This window comes from Rhipicephalus sanguineus, chromosome 10 (genome assembly GCF_013339695.2).
Source record: "Rhipicephalus sanguineus isolate Rsan-2018 chromosome 10, BIME_Rsan_1.4, whole genome shotgun sequence".
NCBI lineage: Eukaryota > Metazoa > Arthropoda > Arachnida > Ixodida > Ixodidae > Rhipicephalus > Rhipicephalus sanguineus.
In genome coordinates this window covers 69,624,905-69,642,723 of record NC_051185.1, presented here as the reverse complement: position 1 = coordinate 69,642,723, position 17,819 = coordinate 69,624,905, and the positions used below count along the sequence as shown (strand labels likewise).

The 17,819-nt window shown below is 48.5% G+C and overlaps 1 protein-coding gene across 1 annotated transcript in view; it reads right to left on the bottom strand.

The window, feature by feature from the left end:
* Positions 1-1,564: 1,564 nt before the first annotated feature.
* The window catches only part of LOC119372094 (E3 ubiquitin-protein ligase HUWE1-like), a 172,264-nt gene continuing 156,009 nt past the window's right edge, over positions 1,565-17,819 (bottom strand). Inside the window, 8 exon segments of the mRNA XM_049420112.1 lie at positions 1,565-2,355; positions 3,194-3,750; positions 5,379-5,951; positions 6,310-6,633; positions 7,197-7,396; positions 8,541-8,693; positions 12,086-12,361; positions 13,591-13,876. Coding sequence (XP_049276069.1) covers positions 2,253-2,355; positions 3,194-3,750; positions 5,379-5,951; positions 6,310-6,633; positions 7,197-7,396; positions 8,541-8,693; positions 12,086-12,361; positions 13,591-13,876 — 2,472 coding nt within the window. The 3' untranslated portion in view covers positions 1,565-2,252.

The window sequence follows — 17,819 nt, the reverse complement described above, 5'->3', positions numbered from 1 at the left end:
GCACGTATCATCATCAAGGCGGTCGAAGAACAAGACGAAGACTTCTCCTTGGCACGAGCGCGCGCTCAATATGTTACAGATGGCTATGGTAGGTTTTAGAAAGCGGACGGTCGCCAATGGAACTACGGACAAAGCCCAGCGCAAAAACTGCTTCGCATCTAAAAAATATGTATACTTAATTAACCTTAAAGTGTGGCTTCACGGCAGTGCAGATTTCTCCTGGCAGGGTGGTTTCATGGTACAGCAAGCCGATGCTGCAGTGAAACCACCTTTACAGGGGGTTATGTGCGGTCAAACACATATTCGTTCATTTCGAATACTTCGAAATTTCTAATAATGTAAATTCGTATCGAAGCCAATTCGTACACTTTAATATTCATTCGAATATTCGAAACGTCCAAATATTCGCCCATCCCTAGAAAACACGTATGCAGCTGCACTCGAAATTCATATCATGGAGCATTGCAATCTTCTGTAATCTTTCACCGTGTAAGCTGTTACGAGCTGACAACAGCCGATTTTGGTGGCACAGTTGTCCGTCACAAATATCACGCACGAAGTAAAAAACAGGAATCAAACCCAGGCACTCTGTGTGGCAGCCTAGTATTCTACCAAAGAGCCACACCGGTGCTAGAAAGTTCTGTGCAAACGGAGCCTATACAGGCATTATGTCGGGTAAGAAATCACGTTAAGAGATGTAATATTGCGTAGCAAAAGAGTAAATTTCATACCAGGTGTCGCACAATGCGAATTGTGTAAAGAGTAGGTGATTTAAAGCTTCTCACCCATTACAAAGTGCTCAGCCATAATTCATCGTCAGTCCCAGCATCAACAAAGTGTGCAGCTAAGTAGGTGTGAGTATTGCCTTACAGGCACGTAGTGGGTACTTTGTTACTTAGCAACTATGATGAATTACCACACAGTGGGAACTTCACTAAAGTTGAACCCCTTTATAAGAGGCACGCATGGGGGAGAAATTCTTGCCTGTTATATGAGGTGTCTCTTATAAGCAGGGTACTAAGTTATGCATCTTCCTATCAGCCCTTACTTTCATGTAGCACACTGGTGTCTCTTATACCCCACGTGTCTCTTATATCAGTGTCTCTTATAAAGGGGTTCAACTGTACTTTGAAAATGGTTATGGTGCAGTGGGTACATTGCCACTGTACTTGCAGTAGTCGCTTTGAGAGAGGTTACAACAGGCTCTATAAAGGCTGCTCCTATAGCTTACGCTGCGACTGTTCTGCGGGTTCTGTGCAGGCTTGTCATTGTATCCCCCCTAATGCGTCTCCACTGTATTTGGGGTGATTGTTGGCACTACCGTGCTTGGTACGAAAGCCCGACCTTTGAACATGGTTTCAAAGTCATGCATTGGTGACTCAAAGGCATTACCTAACTTGCGTTCACAATCAAGATTAACAGCCTCTTTTTGTCGTTAGGAGGCCACCTGCCTTCTAATCCTCCAAAACACCAGAGTCACAGTCTGAGAAATAAACAACACGGACAGCTTCGAGTAAATAGAAAGAGCCAGTGTATTTTTTTTTTCTCCGAGCAGCACACCATCCCCTCAACGACACCACATAAAAAAAAAGAACACTGCCTCCGCCCACAGCACCGCGGAGGGGGAGAAAGAAAACAAACATACAAGTCTGAAATAAACACACGTACATTTCTGGCCGTAGAATGCTCGTAGTATTTATAAGTATGTATATAAAAAACCCCAGCCATTACATACAATCTCCTATAGACATGCAGCCAACTTTAGCCGTCAGTGGACAAAAATGAAGACACTGTCGAAAGGTTCGGGACAGGTTGGGCAGATGGAAAGGGGCTGAAAAAAGAAAAATAGGAGAAAGAAAAAAAGCAACTGGCACAGTTCATACACTTGCTGCTCTACAGAGCAATAGAGGGGAACCCTAATACTGTACAAGAGAGACAGAAAAAGAGGGGTGAAATGGAAGTTAAATCCTAAACGCAAAAAAAAAAAGCTTGACAAGGCTGGTAGTACGTGGTAGTTGGTACTCCGGCGGTAGCGAACGGTAGCAGGGGTACAGGCATGGCGGTAGTCGTCTTGTTTCTTTTCTTTTCTTTTTTTCACGAGAGGAAATCAAGAGTGGTTGATAGGTAGCGTTTGTGGCTCTGTTGCATTCCTGTCTGTACACATCACAAATAAAGGAGGAGGAGGAGGGGGTGCTGGTAGAAGCAGGAACAGCAGCGCGGAGGCCTCCCGTCTTCATCGTCCTCTCATCTCCTCAGGCAAAGCCGAAGCCTTCGGTGCACTCCTGGATGGCCTTGAGCAGCATGGTACGCAGCTTGTCGTAAGTCTCGTAGGCCGGTAGGTCCAGCTGGTTGAAGCTGCGAAGGACAAAGGAACAATGGTCAAAAGAACTGGCAACTTCATAGGTCGGCAAAAGCAGTTAATTGGGGAAGCAGTTTTTGGACATTAAAGTGTCTTATCATTTAGGCTAAGGGGATGAAAACTTCAGTGGATGAAAACATTGTTTAGTGCCATAGGCGAAGAACAGCATGAACACAACTTTTTAAAGCTTCAGATGAAGAGTGCTTGCTTCAATTTGAAACAGAGGCTAGTGAAATCTGAGAACTATGTTAGGTTTAAAAAAATTCTCTGCGGCAAGGACAGACCACTCAAGTCCAACCAAATTATGCTGCATCTCTGAAGCACTGTCAAACACACTTGCAAGTGAGTGAAGTGATTGAATTTGACAAATTGCTATATACTTCAAGAACCAAGACAATGCGACAGAGTTCCAAGTACCAAGATAGGCTGGCTTTTCGCTGTGCCGACTCAGCAATGCCTTGATGCACCAGACACCAATGCAGCCGTTCTAGGCAACGAGAGAAGACGTCGCACGTCACACCCACATTAGCAGTGGGTGTGACGTGCTTCAGTGTAGCTGACATGACCTTTTCATGCCCATCATGCGTTCAGGCCTCACTTTTCCGCCAACCTAACCTAACCAACCCAACCACTCAAAGCAGCTAATTTTAGTGCAGTTGACACGACAAATTTTCACACCTGTCGTACATTTAGCCCTCATTTTACGGTCAACCTACCCTAACAAACCCAACTGTTTAAAGCAGCTAATTTTCAGGCCTGACTTCTGTGTCAGTTTAACCTAATGAAATGCTGGAGCTCTGGTCTATGACCCAAGTCTCGTGGGTTCTTGCTCACCAAGTGTGGGCCGACGGCAGTCTGTCGGTGGACCGGTCGTCCCGGTGGATCTGGAAGCGTTGGACGCCGTTCATCCCCTCCAGGGCCGCAAAGCCCTGCAGCGGCACCTTGGACGTGCCTGTCACAAACTGGAGGAACTTGGCTCGGTCCGCTTGGTCCATGGAGCGCAAGGCTCGCCAGAACCACTGAATCTGCAGGGAAGTGGCCTGGTACTTGTGGTACTCTGTGTGGGCCCGCAGGTCATCCACGTCGATGCTGGGCAGTCCCGAGATGAGCAGCTCGAGCTCCTGCTCGTTGAAGATGCCGATGAGACGCTTGGGGATGATCTCGTAAAAGCCCTCGAGGAAAGCATTGAGCTGCCGCCGGATGGCGCCCGTCATCTTCTCTTGGCACACGAGGCGCACGTACTCCTGGGTTGTCTCCTCCGTGACAGGCAGGTGCCGGCCGCCGGGCTTGAGGTCGCGCACCTCTGTCACGCCAAACTCCTGGACTTCGACGCTGAAGGTCAGCTCGTAGCCCAGCGCCCGCACGCCGTGCTCCAGAAGAAACACCAGGCCCTGTGTGAGAAGCAGCGAGAAGTGAGCAAAATGTACAAGTGGTAAAAGGGCGTCCAATGCGTTAAAAGGGACTTGGATTCACGGACCGTTCCATCGCTCACCGTTGGACTTCATACGTGAAGCAAACTTGTATGTGTATTTATGACTCCATGTAGTACTTTGCCTCAGGGCAGGCTTTCGAAGTTTACAAAAAAACAACAACAACAACAAAAGTAACACAGATAGGCGCATTAACAGCTACAAAACTATCCACAAAAATCAGCTTTCGATATCCAGATGCACTCATAGGCTGAGGTGGAGACCTTCTGCATTACCTAGGGCAACCTTCCTCAAGCAAAGAAGAAAATTAACCCAGCCTATCTTAACATCGCCAGTCTGAGAAGTTGATGATGATGATTAGTGGAGTTTATTGGCGCAAGGGCCAGATGTGGCCAAAGAGCGCCAGAGCGATGATAATGAACTGTGCATTACGCAGTGTGCGTGAAACAGATGTGACGTGGCTGTAAATGGGCCTAAAAGCAGTCGCTGTAAGTGAGTAAGATATACATACATTAAAATTATGGCAATAACAAATGATGTGTGCTATGAAGACATAAAATTCATTAAAAATAATACGAATATCAAATAAAAACTTGGCCTGGAGCACTAGTGCCTCGGCAGAGCCCTTAAAACAAGGGCATGGAGGCATGGGCTCATTGAAAGCTGCTATCACAGCGGCATCTTCTGGAAGAGGACGCGCTATGAACTTGTTGGGCTAAAAACATTCAATACTACATCTTTTAAAAATCCAAGGACTGATTTTGCGTCAAAAAGCGGCTCTTCGCCGAGAAACATAATAGGATGTAGAGGAAGATGATAGCGGTATGCTAAGGGAAAATATTTCTTTCTCTCTCTTTCAGCTTCCGGACATTCCAGGAGGACGTGGAGGACGGTTAGCCTCTCGCCACATCTACCACACGTAGGAGGTTCATCGCCAGTCAGCAGAAAGCTATGGGTACCATATGTGTGTCCTATTCTGAGGCGACAGAATAGGACATCAGTTCGCCGTGTTCTCGTAGCGGAAGGCCAGTAACCTAACTGCGGCTTAATCAAGTGAAGCTTATTATTTATTTCTGTGTCCCACAAGCGTTGCCAGTGGCTTCGCAGTTTCTTACGTAAGAAGGGTTTTAGATCTGTTGCAGGGACAGTAGCGGTAGGGTTAATAGCGCGCAATATAATTGACGTGGCCATTTGGTCAGCTAACACATTGCCCTCGATGCTTCTATGGCCAGGTACCCAGCAAATAGTAACATGCTGGTTGGACATATACGCTGTACACAGAACGGAATATAGCTGAGAATATAGTCTGAGAAGTTGCCCGATTAGTGACACTGCTTTTAAAATTTCAACTCCGATGTCCCAAACAATAATTTCGAGCTCACGTTCTTCATCATGATGCAGTCATGTCAAAAAAAGGGGACGTTTGTTTCCGACTAAGGTTGCACACAGAGTGGCACACTATGGTGAAGATCACGACATTTATAGAGAAGAATAAAATGTTGCGAATGAACGTATGTCACACTGCATGCTGGAATTGAAATTTGACGACATCTGAGCAATCTGTAAACAAGGATTGAATGTGAACGCACCTGGTAGAAGGAGTAGTCCTCACTCTCCATGTCCGTGTACTTGACTGGCTTGCCCAGAATGTGTTTGTAGAAGGAGCGTGTGAAGTAGCACTCGAGCAGCTTGTTGTCGTACACCGCCTTGGCGATCACGCGCCCCACAAACTTGAAGTAGCTCAGGTGGTTCGAGTTGCAGTGCGATGCCGGGTTGATCATGTAAGTCACCCGGTCGCCCGGCGACGTTGTGAACAGGGCGTACATGGGGTTGAAGATCTCGCGGGAAATGATAGTGTACCACTCGCGGAGCAGGCCACCCGCGTCCTGACCCTCCTCGCCCTCGAAGACAATGTAGAAGCGGTTCTTCCACTCCTCCGGGGGACGGCGGTGCAGCTCGCGGAACGAGTCCTCGAAGACGTGCTCCCGCCTGACGTGAACCGCCAGGTCTTCGCGCCGTGAGCCCTCGTCGAGCCGTTCGAGCTCGTGCCGGAAGTACCGCCGCTTGACGTCGAAGTCGAGCACGCGCGTGTGGTCGACAAGCACTGCAAATGGGCCATCGGCTAGGGGAGTGCTTGACTGGCGCAGGATCTGGTTCAGCACCTGTGGGAAGTGGCAAGGACAACCACTTAATCTTGTGCACACTGAGGAGGACACACTGAGGAGTCAAACACTGACCTTACCTTTTGCAATTAAAGAACTATATCTAGAATGCTCCTCAGCGATTTGCCGCTTATGACAAATGTATGCTTATAATAAATGCAGGATTTGCCAAAGCTAATTTCACTTTGGATGCAACATCATCATAATGAGGTTTGACTTCAAGTGGATGCCAGAGCTGCACTAAGTGAAATTGTAGTAAGGTTACTGCAGAATGTTGTAAAGCCAAGCTCCGCTTATTACGTAGTTCTAGCAAGAAAGTAAACTTTTGTAAAAAACACCTAGTAAAGGGTGAGCTTACCGTCCTGTGTGTCTCGGCGAAACCCAGGAACTTCTGGACGTCTGGGTGGAGGTGGGCATCGGCGGGGCGCTCTGCGCCGGGCGTGGCAGGCGGTTGGCCGTCCTGCTGTTGGGCCAGGGGCGACAGGGGAGCCATCTCCTGGTGGATGTGTGCGAGCTGCGTCTCGCGGCTTTCCGAACGATACTCGCGCCGCCGGGGAGCCACGTCCCGTGAGCTACCCGCAACGGCACTGCCGCCCGCGGCCGCAGCAGCCGAGGGGGCGCTGGCGTGCACCAGGAAGAAGGCCTCCACAGCTGGCTGAAGAACCAGCACGGCATGCTGGTCCTGTGTACCACCACAAGCAAAGAAGATGTTACACCATGTTCTCTTTTTTTTTTTATTCGCATAATGGCTAAGTGCAGCATCAAGTACAACGCTCGCTTCAAATGGAAACCATTTTATTGCAGAAGATCAGTAAATTACAGAGCTGCAAGGCAGTTTGATACCAAAGAATCCACAATCCATTGGGGGAAGAACCAGCAGGCACATTACCTCCAAGACCTGTGATGTCAGAGTCTAAGCAGACAAGTGCCTCTGTATCTAGCTCCCGTCAAAACACAGCCCTCTACAACAGGGGCCGAACCCCCGAGCTTAGCAGTGCAATGCTATGGCCACAAAGATACTGTGGTGGTCTGTGGTGGGCGTGAATATTTACGACACTCTCCCATTCATTAAATGATAAGCCAATTAACTGCCGAGTTGCAAGTTCTGGATTGTGCCAAATGCCTCAAGATAACTTGGTTATATCCAAAAATTTGTTATAAACGTATATTTGTAACGCTACCAATGACAAGACTATCCATTTACTTCGTTATATTCATGTTCTTTATATTGAGGTTTGAGTGTACCTGTGTGTCGGCCAATTCTAGTAGGCAATCACTGAGGGTGCTCCAAAGGGAATCCAGCTTCAGCTCCTCACTCAGGGGCAGCGGCTCATCCGTGGCACCGGCTTCCGATGCCGGTACAGAACCTTGCCGTGTCGGTGTGGATGCGGCCAACGGTTGTGCGGAACCATTCTGCCCATTGGCTGCAGCCGGGCCACCAGACACTGTCAAAACATCGGGGTAAAAAAAGAAAGGGGAGGGTTCAAGTTGGTCGTCAAGACAACCTACAAGATGACACAGACTCAGTTATTTTGTTGAGAAAAACAAATAAGCTGAAGTGTTGCACAACGGACGACAGAACACAGTAGAATGTCCTGAAAGCAGGACCAGTATAACGAAACAACTCAAGCCTGTTAGATTGCATGCCACTTTTATCATCCACCATATGTGAATCCCACCGATAATGCATGCGGACTGTCACTTTGGCCACTGACAAAGTGTGAAAAGAAATCACACTGACATACTATCTTTTACGTTATCCTGACCCACAAAATGAATCATGTTCACAGCGCGGAGGGGGGGTGGGGGAGGGGGGGAACCACTCTCCGCTGTCATCTCTGCACGCATATCATGAAGAATAAGCATGTTCCTTTGGAGCCTTTTACAAAAACAATGCCAGAACTTAAGGCACAGATCTGTGCACACTACTGTGGCCAAGCTGATCAAAATTTCACCCTGCTAAGTAAAGAGTGGCACTGTAAGGCAGCCACCCATGCCAGGACTGCACAGCATGAACTACTGAGTTTCCCAGAAAAACTTAACAGAGAAAACACTCACTGTGAATGACAGAACATATATTTAGAATTTGTCATACTGGAATTCTAACAGTCATTTTTCTACACAAAGCAGGGCAACAAATTAGGTGGTTGCACATGATCAATTCGCGAAGTCGCAAAGCCATTCAAAGCCAGCAGAACAAAGTTTCGATAAATTCAAGTGTGTGTAAATCCCAGTGCTCCCACAGTATTCCCAAGCTGGCAGAGCTACCATAACGGTATTTTCCATAGACACCGATGCTTTTTTGCAGTGTGTATGAAAAAGTACTTTTTGAAGAAGCCAAATATTTTTTGCAGAAGCCATATTGCCGAGCCAGCTGTTGATTGTGACTACAGTGTCCAAGGATATGAAGGAGAATCGCGGAAACCCGAGATGATCGCAGAGTGCAGGCGTTTTTGTTCATTTCAGTATCACGAGACTGCTCGCAGCCACGATTTTTGTGGAAGATGACAAAGCTGCACAATGTTCATACTGGCGTGACAGCAACCACCACCCTTTATCACCCCTGCTTGAGGTGAAGCAAGCGCTCACCGCCAGCACCATCGACATCCATGTGGTTGTTGGCGTTAGGCTGCACCGGGCACAGTGCGCGCTCAGCAAGTGGTGTGCTGGTGCTGAATGAGTCTGTTGACCACGAGAAGGCCAGGGGCTCTGCTGACGTGGGAATGTCGCACGCCCCCGACACTGCGCACACACACACACATAGACAGACATGCCAGCGCTGAATGGCTGATCAGAACCACCGGGCCTCTCACGATCGTGCCACGTGAGAGAAGGAACTTGCCCTTGGAAATGGGCCACAGAAGCACGGGAGAAATTATATTGAATTACACGCGTACTGTTAGCATCAAAAGTTTACAGACGATTGATTCTGCTTTAAAGCTGAATGTTTCAGCAGCTCAAGCTTACTGTAGCTGGCAATAACCTAAGAATGCAGTTGCTTATGTAGCGCTTTCCAAAACAATGGTTATACAGACGTGACAATTGCTGCTAAATAAAAGCCCACAATGCTCATGTGTAGGTGGGCGAGTTTCTTTCGTCCCTGTGTTGTGTGTGTCTCTTTAATTTGCTTGAGTAGTGTTATGGCAGATGTGAAATTTTTCAATGCCAGCATTTTCAAGTTTTCAAAGTGCACAGGCATAAAGTGAAGACGCGCAGCAGTTTAGTGGGCAGAGCACATGCTTACGTTGTCACCAAGTATAGTACGTGCAAACACCAGCCATGGGCACAAACTGCTTGAAAACCCCAACTTCATGAAACTCGCAGCCGGAAAACTTTTGATGCCAAATATCAGTCATATGTATGTGTGTGTGTGTGTGCATGCACCCAAGCAATGTTACAACATCTGGGCCCACTCACTTTTCCAATGCACACTGCAGGGCAGACTCGAAAGGCAGATGAAACAACAACCACATGACACCCAGACCAGTTTTTAGATGCAAAAGCATCTTATGCTCGGGGCAGTGTCCGCACCCATACTGCGCATGAGCCAACTCCACCCGTGGCACTGCCTCCGCTTCGTTTCTCCTCTCCCGTCTCTCTCGCTCCACCACAGCTGCGCGCTCGTATATAATGCGGCGCGCTCGCTCCTGTTGCACTCTTCTTCACAACGGCGTATGGACGCTCGCGAAGCTGAACGTAAATGGCAATACCGGCAAGCGTTGCACTCTCTTTCGCAACGGCGCTATGGACGCTCGCGAAGCTGAACGTAAACGGCAACGCTTACACTCTCCTTTGCAACGACGCTATGGACGCTCACGAAGCTGAACGTAAACGGCAACGCTTACACTCTCCTTTGCAACGGCGCTATGGACGCTCGCGAAGCTGAACGTAAACGGCAACGCTTACACTCTCCTTTGCAACGACGCTATGGACGCTCGCAAAGCTGAACGTAAACGGCAACGCTTACACTCTCCTTTGCAACGACGCTATGGACGCTCGCAAAGCTGAACGTAAACGGCAACGCTTACGCTCTCCTTTGCAACGACGCTATGGACGCTCGCGAAGCTGAACGTAAACAACAACGCTTACACTCTCCTTTGCAACGGCGCTATAGACGCTCGCGAAGCTGAACGTAAGCGGCAACGCTTACACTCTCCTTTGCAACGGCGCTATGGACGCTCGCGAAGCTGAACGGAAACTGCAACGCTTACACTCTCCTTTGCAACGACGCTATGGACCTTCGCAAAGCTGAACGTAAACGGCAACGCTTACACTCTCCTTTGCAACGACGCTATGGACGCTCGCGAAGCTGAACGTAAACGGCAACGCTTACACTCTCCTTTGCAACGACGCTATGGACGCTCGCGAAGCTGAACGTAAACGGCAACGCTTACACTCTCCTTTGCAACGACGCTATGGACGCTCGCGAAGCTGAACGTAAACGGCAACACTTACACTCTCCTTTGCAACGGCGCTATGGACGCTCACGAAGCTGAACGTAAACGGCAACGCTTACACTCTCCTTTGCAACGACGCTATGGACGCTCGCGAAGCTGAACGTAAACGGCAACGCTTACACTCTCCTTTGCAACGACGCTATGGACGCTCGCAAAGCTGAACGTAAACGGCAACGCTTACACTCTCCTTTGCAACGACGCTATGGACGCTATGGACGCTCGCAAAGCTGAACGTAAACGGCAACGCTTACGCTCTCCTTTGCAACGACGCTATGGACGCTCGCGAAGCTGAACGTAAACAACAACGCTTACACTCTCCTTTGCAACGGCGCTATGGACGCTCGCGAAGCTGAACGTAAACGGCAACGCTTACACTCTCCTTTGCAACGACGCTATGGACGCTCGCGAAGCTGAACGTAAACGGCAACGCTTACACTCTCCTTTGCAACGGCGCTATGGACGCTCGTGAAGCTGAACGGAAACGGCAACGCTTACACTCTCCTTTGCAACAACGCTATGGACCTTCGCAAAGCTGAACGTAAACGGCAACGCTTACACTCTCCTTTGCAACGACGCTATGGACGCTCGCGAAGCTGAACGTAAACGGCAACGCTTACACTCTCCTTTGCAACGGCGCTATGGACGCTCCCGAAGCTGAACGTAAACGGCAACGCTTACACTCTCCTTTGCAACGACGCTATGGACGCTCGCGAAGCTGAACGTAAACGGCAACACTTACACTCTCCTTTGCAACGACGCTATGGACGCTCGCGAAGCTGAACGTAAACGGCAACACTTACACTCTCCTTTGCAACGGCGCTATGGACGCTCACGAAGCTGAACATAAACGGCAACGCCGGCAAGCGAATCTCGAAGCTGCGAAAGCGCACGTTCACTGTGCTTCCGTCATTCTCTCTCAGTACAACAGTGTGCGAAACGCCATGAACAACGTCAACGTCAGCGCTAGTTGCAGCGGCAGCGCCACACCGCAGAGCAGAGGAAGGCACGAGAAGCCGAACATGAACGTCAGCGTCGGCAAGCGGTAATTCAAACGCCTCGACAACCACCGTCTCATGAGTCACATAAGAGAAACAGAAACTCGATGCACACCCCCCCGCGACACTTCTGCATCCCACCATGGTTGCCCATAGGGGGAGATGATGTGTATTTAGGGTGTTCTCAGCGTGCCACGAACTATGCCGTTTAAAAGTATTACACGGATGAGCTGCCAATGTAAACTGTGCAGTTTATATTGGTAAACAACTATTGTAAAAGAACTCCAACGCAGTGGTTCAAAGTATATTCCAATTTATATGGCATTTCTTGTGCAAAGTTGATGTTTTAAACTTACGTTCCCGATCAAATTTTACAAACCTTCTGCCGAGTTTTGCAAAACAATTGGAGGCCTAAACAAAGGTCCTAGTAAACAAACGCAATAACACGTGGCAATAACAAAAACACTAAACCAGGGCACTGACAAACAGCACGTGTGGTGCCAAATACAGAACTACGCTGCATAGAGATGATAAGAGTAGTGTATGAAACGATGCACCAGTGTTCCCACATTCCCACGAGGCTACTTATGTGCCCTTTATAAAGGGACACCACATGTGCCCATGCGACATGGTTGAGAGACGTCCAGTGTGCAATACAAGAACAAGCCCAGCAGCCACTCACGTCTCCTCCTTGCCAACTGCTGCTGGAGGCTGCCCTGTGCTGCCTCCCTAAGCTGGATGACCACCTTGAGCACCCGCAGGAAGAACGCTTGCGACGACATCTTGGAGGTGAGTGCCCCCATCGAGGGGAGCTGCAGCTCACGACCCCCCTTGGGAAGCCGGCTGCTCGGTGGGCCACCGGGACCGGTCACGGGGCCACCGGGTGCAGTGATCACCACCGTCGAGTGTGTGAACCGGTCCTGTATGGTGCCTGGCGTCGTCCGGATGCCTGACGTTCCTGCAGTGATGAACGAGAGCCACGTTTGAGATGAGGACAATGTGTTGCACTCTTTTCATGGTGCTACAGTAGAATCTTGGTGATACGAATCTCACGAGGGAGCGAAAATACTCATATCACCCGAAATTTCGTATCACCAAAAATGAGCAAAAAAGTTTTCATACCACGATATACGCACTAAACATTTATTGCCATCGAAATAGCTCTCGTATCTCTTTCTGGGACACACGTGAATGGGCAGATAAGGTATGGTGCAGCTGGCTGCCGGTAACGCGCACATTAGAGCTTTGCGTGAGGCCAACTGAAAACGAAGTGCCGATGTCTGCTACACCATAGTTATAAGCGAAGAATGACAGGAACACTGAAACGCTTCATGTCTTTTTATGATTTTTATTGCCTTTAATCTACCGCTGCGTCAGCTTCGTACCCTTGAAGCTACGTAGTCGCTATCGATTACATGCATAGCGATCGTGGTTTTGTGCGCAGTGGTTGCGGCAAAGGTAGTTTTGTTTTCTATGTGTATGCCCTGGCCGCGCACGTGCTTTCAAAACTATGTCATTCACTGCTATCTATGATCATATCTGCCGCAGTTGCGGCAAGCAGCATCGCTTTGACTTGGTGAGCGTTAGACGCGCATGCACTTTTGGAGTTTCGTCGTCACCATACACAATCGCGTCGATAGCGAACGCAGTTTCGTCCACAGCGGTTGTGGCAAACGATAACCACAGTTCTGACTGTGTGTGCTGGCCGCGCGCGTACTTCCGAAGCACGCTGCTCTTGGTTGTCCCTTGACGTTTTCAGTACTAAAGTTCGCATCACCCGTTGAGACGTGGAAAAGTGTTCAAAACATAAGAATATTGGCCCAACAGACAATGAAATTCGGCTGGGGAATCTTACGAATTCGTATCAGACCGAAATTCGCATCACTGAGATTCTACTGTATAGTATTGTCCAAAATGGGAACACAAATTAATTCGTTCCGTTGTACAAATCCGAATTCAGAGGAAGACGAAAACTTGAAGCGATGAGAATCATTCAACAGGGAATGTCACTGGAGTCAACGTTTCGACAAGTGTAATCGTTGAAACAGCAACCGGCTACTGCAACAACTTTGCTACCTCGACGAAGACAAGTCCACTTGTCGAAACGTTGGCCCCAGCAATGGTGAAAAGGAAAGCCTGTGTTTGGCTTTAATCCAACCCATCAGTTGTGCAACCTGGAGGACTAACCGGGCTGTGGTGAGGAGACTGCAGCGGCACGTCCCGCGGCGTAGGCGTCGTCCCGCTCATTCTCCTCTAGGGCGAGGCGCTCGGAAGCGAGGCGAGCGTTGAGCGTCCTCAGCTCGGCCAGCAGGGCAGCGATCGAGGTCTCGACGGTGGCGCCGAGCGACTGAGCTCCTTCGAGCAGCAGCCGCAGCACCACTTGCCGCGCCGAGGGGCATCCCCGTGACAACCGTAGCAATAAGGACGTTGCATCTTCCAGGCCTTCTTCTGAACAGGCTTTGGATGTCAGCGTCTGAAACGGATTGGCACGAAACAAGGCACGAAATTAATGTGTAGTCAAGCCATATTATTTTATCAACTATTGAAACAAACTGGATGAGGGAGCGCCCTCCATCATAATTCAATTGGTAGGGCATCAGACGTGTAATTCGAAGGTTGTGGGTTCAGATCCCACTGACGGAAAGGGTGCTTTTTCTTCCGCTTTAATTGCTTTCAATTTTGGTCAAAATCATTACACTACAGGTAAAAGACAACAATTAATGTCCCCCATGCTAACTTTTGCTTCAGTAGTTGTGTGTCTGACGCTTCTTAATTTATTGACATGTGGACGTCACGGAGCATTAACTCACAAATGTATTAAACAGAGAAAGCCCACTGCAGCGCATGGATAGCTGGAATCATGAAGCAACCACATAATTGAACTACAGCTGTGCGAATAGCAAAATTTTGGGTGCGAAGCGAATTCGAATACTGAAGTGTGAGTGCGAATCTAATCGAATATTTTTCTAATACAGTCGACGACCGATAATTCGGACTCCACGGGGAACGTAAATAAGTCCGAATTATCGAATGTCCGAAAAAACGAATGCGTCAGAAAACAGAAAAAAAAAACTTTTATTGACACTTCAGGGTCCCGGTGGCCGAAAAAAGTTGTCAATGCGTTGCTGACCGCACTTCCGCTTACGTGCAACCAAGTCCACCTGCATCTCCGCCAGTTTGATGTGATCGCTATACGATGACGAGCTGGTTTCGTTCGTGAAGGCAACGCATCTGTGCCGCGCACTTAGCGGTCGCACAAAGAGGCAGCATGAATGGCGGCGCAGCGCGTTTGGGTTCTCGCCTATTAAATGCGTGCACTACGCATGCAACTGCACCAGGCCACATGCACTATCGAGCAGTTGACTGAAGATTGTAACGCTTGACAGCGACTGAGCCGTACTGGCACGTTTGCCACCTGCCGCCATCACGCCTCCGTGCATTTCCACTGCTTATCCGTAAAGACATCGCCGCACGGCGCCGTGAAAGCGGCCCCTTTGAATTTCCGGTCTGCTTCACCCCATAACACTTCGGCATCGCGACAAAGCTGACTTTCGGACTCTGCTACTGTCGCAAACAGGTCGACTCGCGAAAGCGCTGGTTCGAACCTACGAGATGATAGACGCGGCAGAGGTGGGGGCTTCAATTATTGCCTTTCGGACCTGCAATTTGGGCAGAAAGTCCGAAAAATCAGACGCCGAAGAGTTTTAGCGTCCGAAATTTCCGACGTTCTTGACCATTGACGTCTATGGGGCTGGTGACGGTGCCGCGAAAGCGTCCGAATTTTCGAGCGTGTCCGAAAAATCGGCAGCTGACTGTATCTGCCGCGTTTCGTTGTCGTCGGCACGGCCTTCGGCGCTGGCTGTGAGGGCACCGTTGGCGCCATTTAACTCAGATCTTTTGAGACAGCAGAGCGTAAAATAAAGCAAGTCTCAAGATAAAAATGAATGCGCTCAAAACGCTTTACCGCAGACGCATTCGACAGAATGGCGGTGATAGCAGCGCAGTGCGGGGATACAGGAACCGGAATGTAGGATGTTCGCGATGTCGATACGATTTCCCACAGTTGACCAGTGCCTCCAAGATTGGCATTTCCAATCACAAATCTCTGAGGCATAAAGCCTCATAGGTCACCACTTAGCTTTCGTTTTCATCTCTGAGGCCATACTTTGTATGTTACGGGTGCCGGAGGAGATATGGCTGGCGATTCGGCGTGCGCGACAGTCTCGGACAGGGTCCGAATTATCGAATGTAGATCTCGCAGCTGTCCGAAATATCGGTCGTCTTTACACATTACTTCTATGGTATCATCGGCGGTGCCGCGCGACAGTCCGAATTACCGAGCATGTCCGAATTATCGGTGTCCGATTTATCGGTCGGCGACTGTACTTCGAAGTGAAATTGCAGAAAAAAGTTGGAGAGGATTCCTAAGCATATTTTTATGAGATAGCAACATGAAAGTGTTTCTTTTCGCTAGGTTGATGAAGCGCTGGCGGGGTGGTGTTTCATAGTTGTATTATCAAGAATGAGGCAATGTAGAGGCCGAATTGTATTTATCTACATGATTTTTTGCAGCCAAAGTGTTGCCGACAACACTTTACACGTGATAGGCAAAGATGCCATTTCCTCAGCCTCTCCTCCTCTTTCAACTTCTGTGGAAGCCCAACTGATGTGGCGGGGTGTGCTCCCTTCAAATCCGGAGTTCCAAATCTGCCTCGTAGACGTCCATATATAAGAACATCTGAAATTTTGGATGCTAAAAAGCTTCGGTGTCAGATTTTTCAGACATCCTGCCCAAATTTTAGGTCCATAACAGCATTAATTGAGCCCCCACCTCTGCCACATTTTTCATCATGTTGGAACCTGCATTTTCTTGAGTTGATACATTTGCGACCGTAGTGCAACTTGAAAAGCAGCTTTGCCCCCATATGAGGGTGTGATGAGGTGAAGCATATTGAAAATCTAAGAACCACTTCTAATCGGACGTTGACTGTGTCTTGGCTAAGTTTGACCGTAACGGAGCTTGAAAGGCAGCTTTGCCGCAATACGGGAGTGAGGTGAAGCATATTGAAAATCTGAAGGGGTCACTTTCAATCGGACGTTGACTGTATTAGTCTTTGGGAAGATCGAATAGTAAAATTCTAGTGCGAATCGAATCGAATAGCAAACACTATTAGAAAAATATTCGAAATTTCGACTATTCGCACACCCCTAAATTTAACCCTTTCAGGTGCATTGTCCACATATGTGGACACAACTTGTTTTTGCCAGTTCTTCGGATTAGCGGCCAAGAAAGCGCAAGATGCATTGCACATAGGTTGAATTGAACCTCTTGCATAGTCAATGTATCTTCACTTAATCTCAATGTGCTGCTTATGACTGCAGCCGATCACTTGGGTGAGGGCACTACAATGTTCGGAAGGTCATTCGATGTGCCGTGTACCAGGAGAAACATCAAAAGTATAATTTTTATATGCTCGAAACGAATACAACCAAAAACAAATAGCGCGTACATTTTTAGTGTAAGATATTCTTTTTCTGCAAAAATGGAACATGACTGATTGTGAAATGGAGATAAAACTTTAATTACATGCTAATTAAGACTAATTACTGAAACTTTCACAGACAACATATTACCTTGCTGTCTTGAAATAGAATATTTCAAGAAATGACAGGCATAATAAGAGGCAGGAAGACATTGCCATAGATTGCAGAGAAAACGGATAGCCATTATTCTACTTGACATTACCGTAATTACGCGAATCTAGGCTGACCCCGATTCTAAGCCGACCCCCTAAAGTCCGAAGCCCGAAAAAAAAAAAAAAAAAAAAAAAAAACTTACCTCGAATGTAGGCCGGGTAAAATTCACAAAGAGAAAACATTTATTCAAAATATGAAGATGAAACGGAGCAGTTGGTTCATCATCAAGATGCCGCGCTCATTCTGAGTCGTCGTCGCTGATCTCTTTGTCGCTGTCCTCAAACAGTGCGCAATCCTCGGTGCCATCAAGTGCATTTGATATGCCGCACTTCTTGAAAGAGCGCATGATCAAAGTTCCTGGGATGTCATCCCACGCTGCAGCCACCCAGCCTGCCAACTGAGACAGTGATGCCCGCTTGATGCGGCCCGTCGGCGTCAGCTCGTGGTCCTCAGTGCTTAACCAGTCCGTGTATAATCCCCGCAAGCGATCCTTGAACGGCTTGTTGATGCAAACATCAAGTGGCAGCCATCCTCGTTGCGGTGCATGCGAAAAGCTTCTCCCGTTAGCCCCTCCAGCGACGAACATTCTTTTCAACCACTCCAAAGTCCCGCCCGGCTTGAACGTTGGAGGACGACTCCGCGGCTAACACAACTACCCTTTTATACGCCGCACTATAATGACTACGCTCGTTTGGCGCCATTGAGCTACGCCACACACG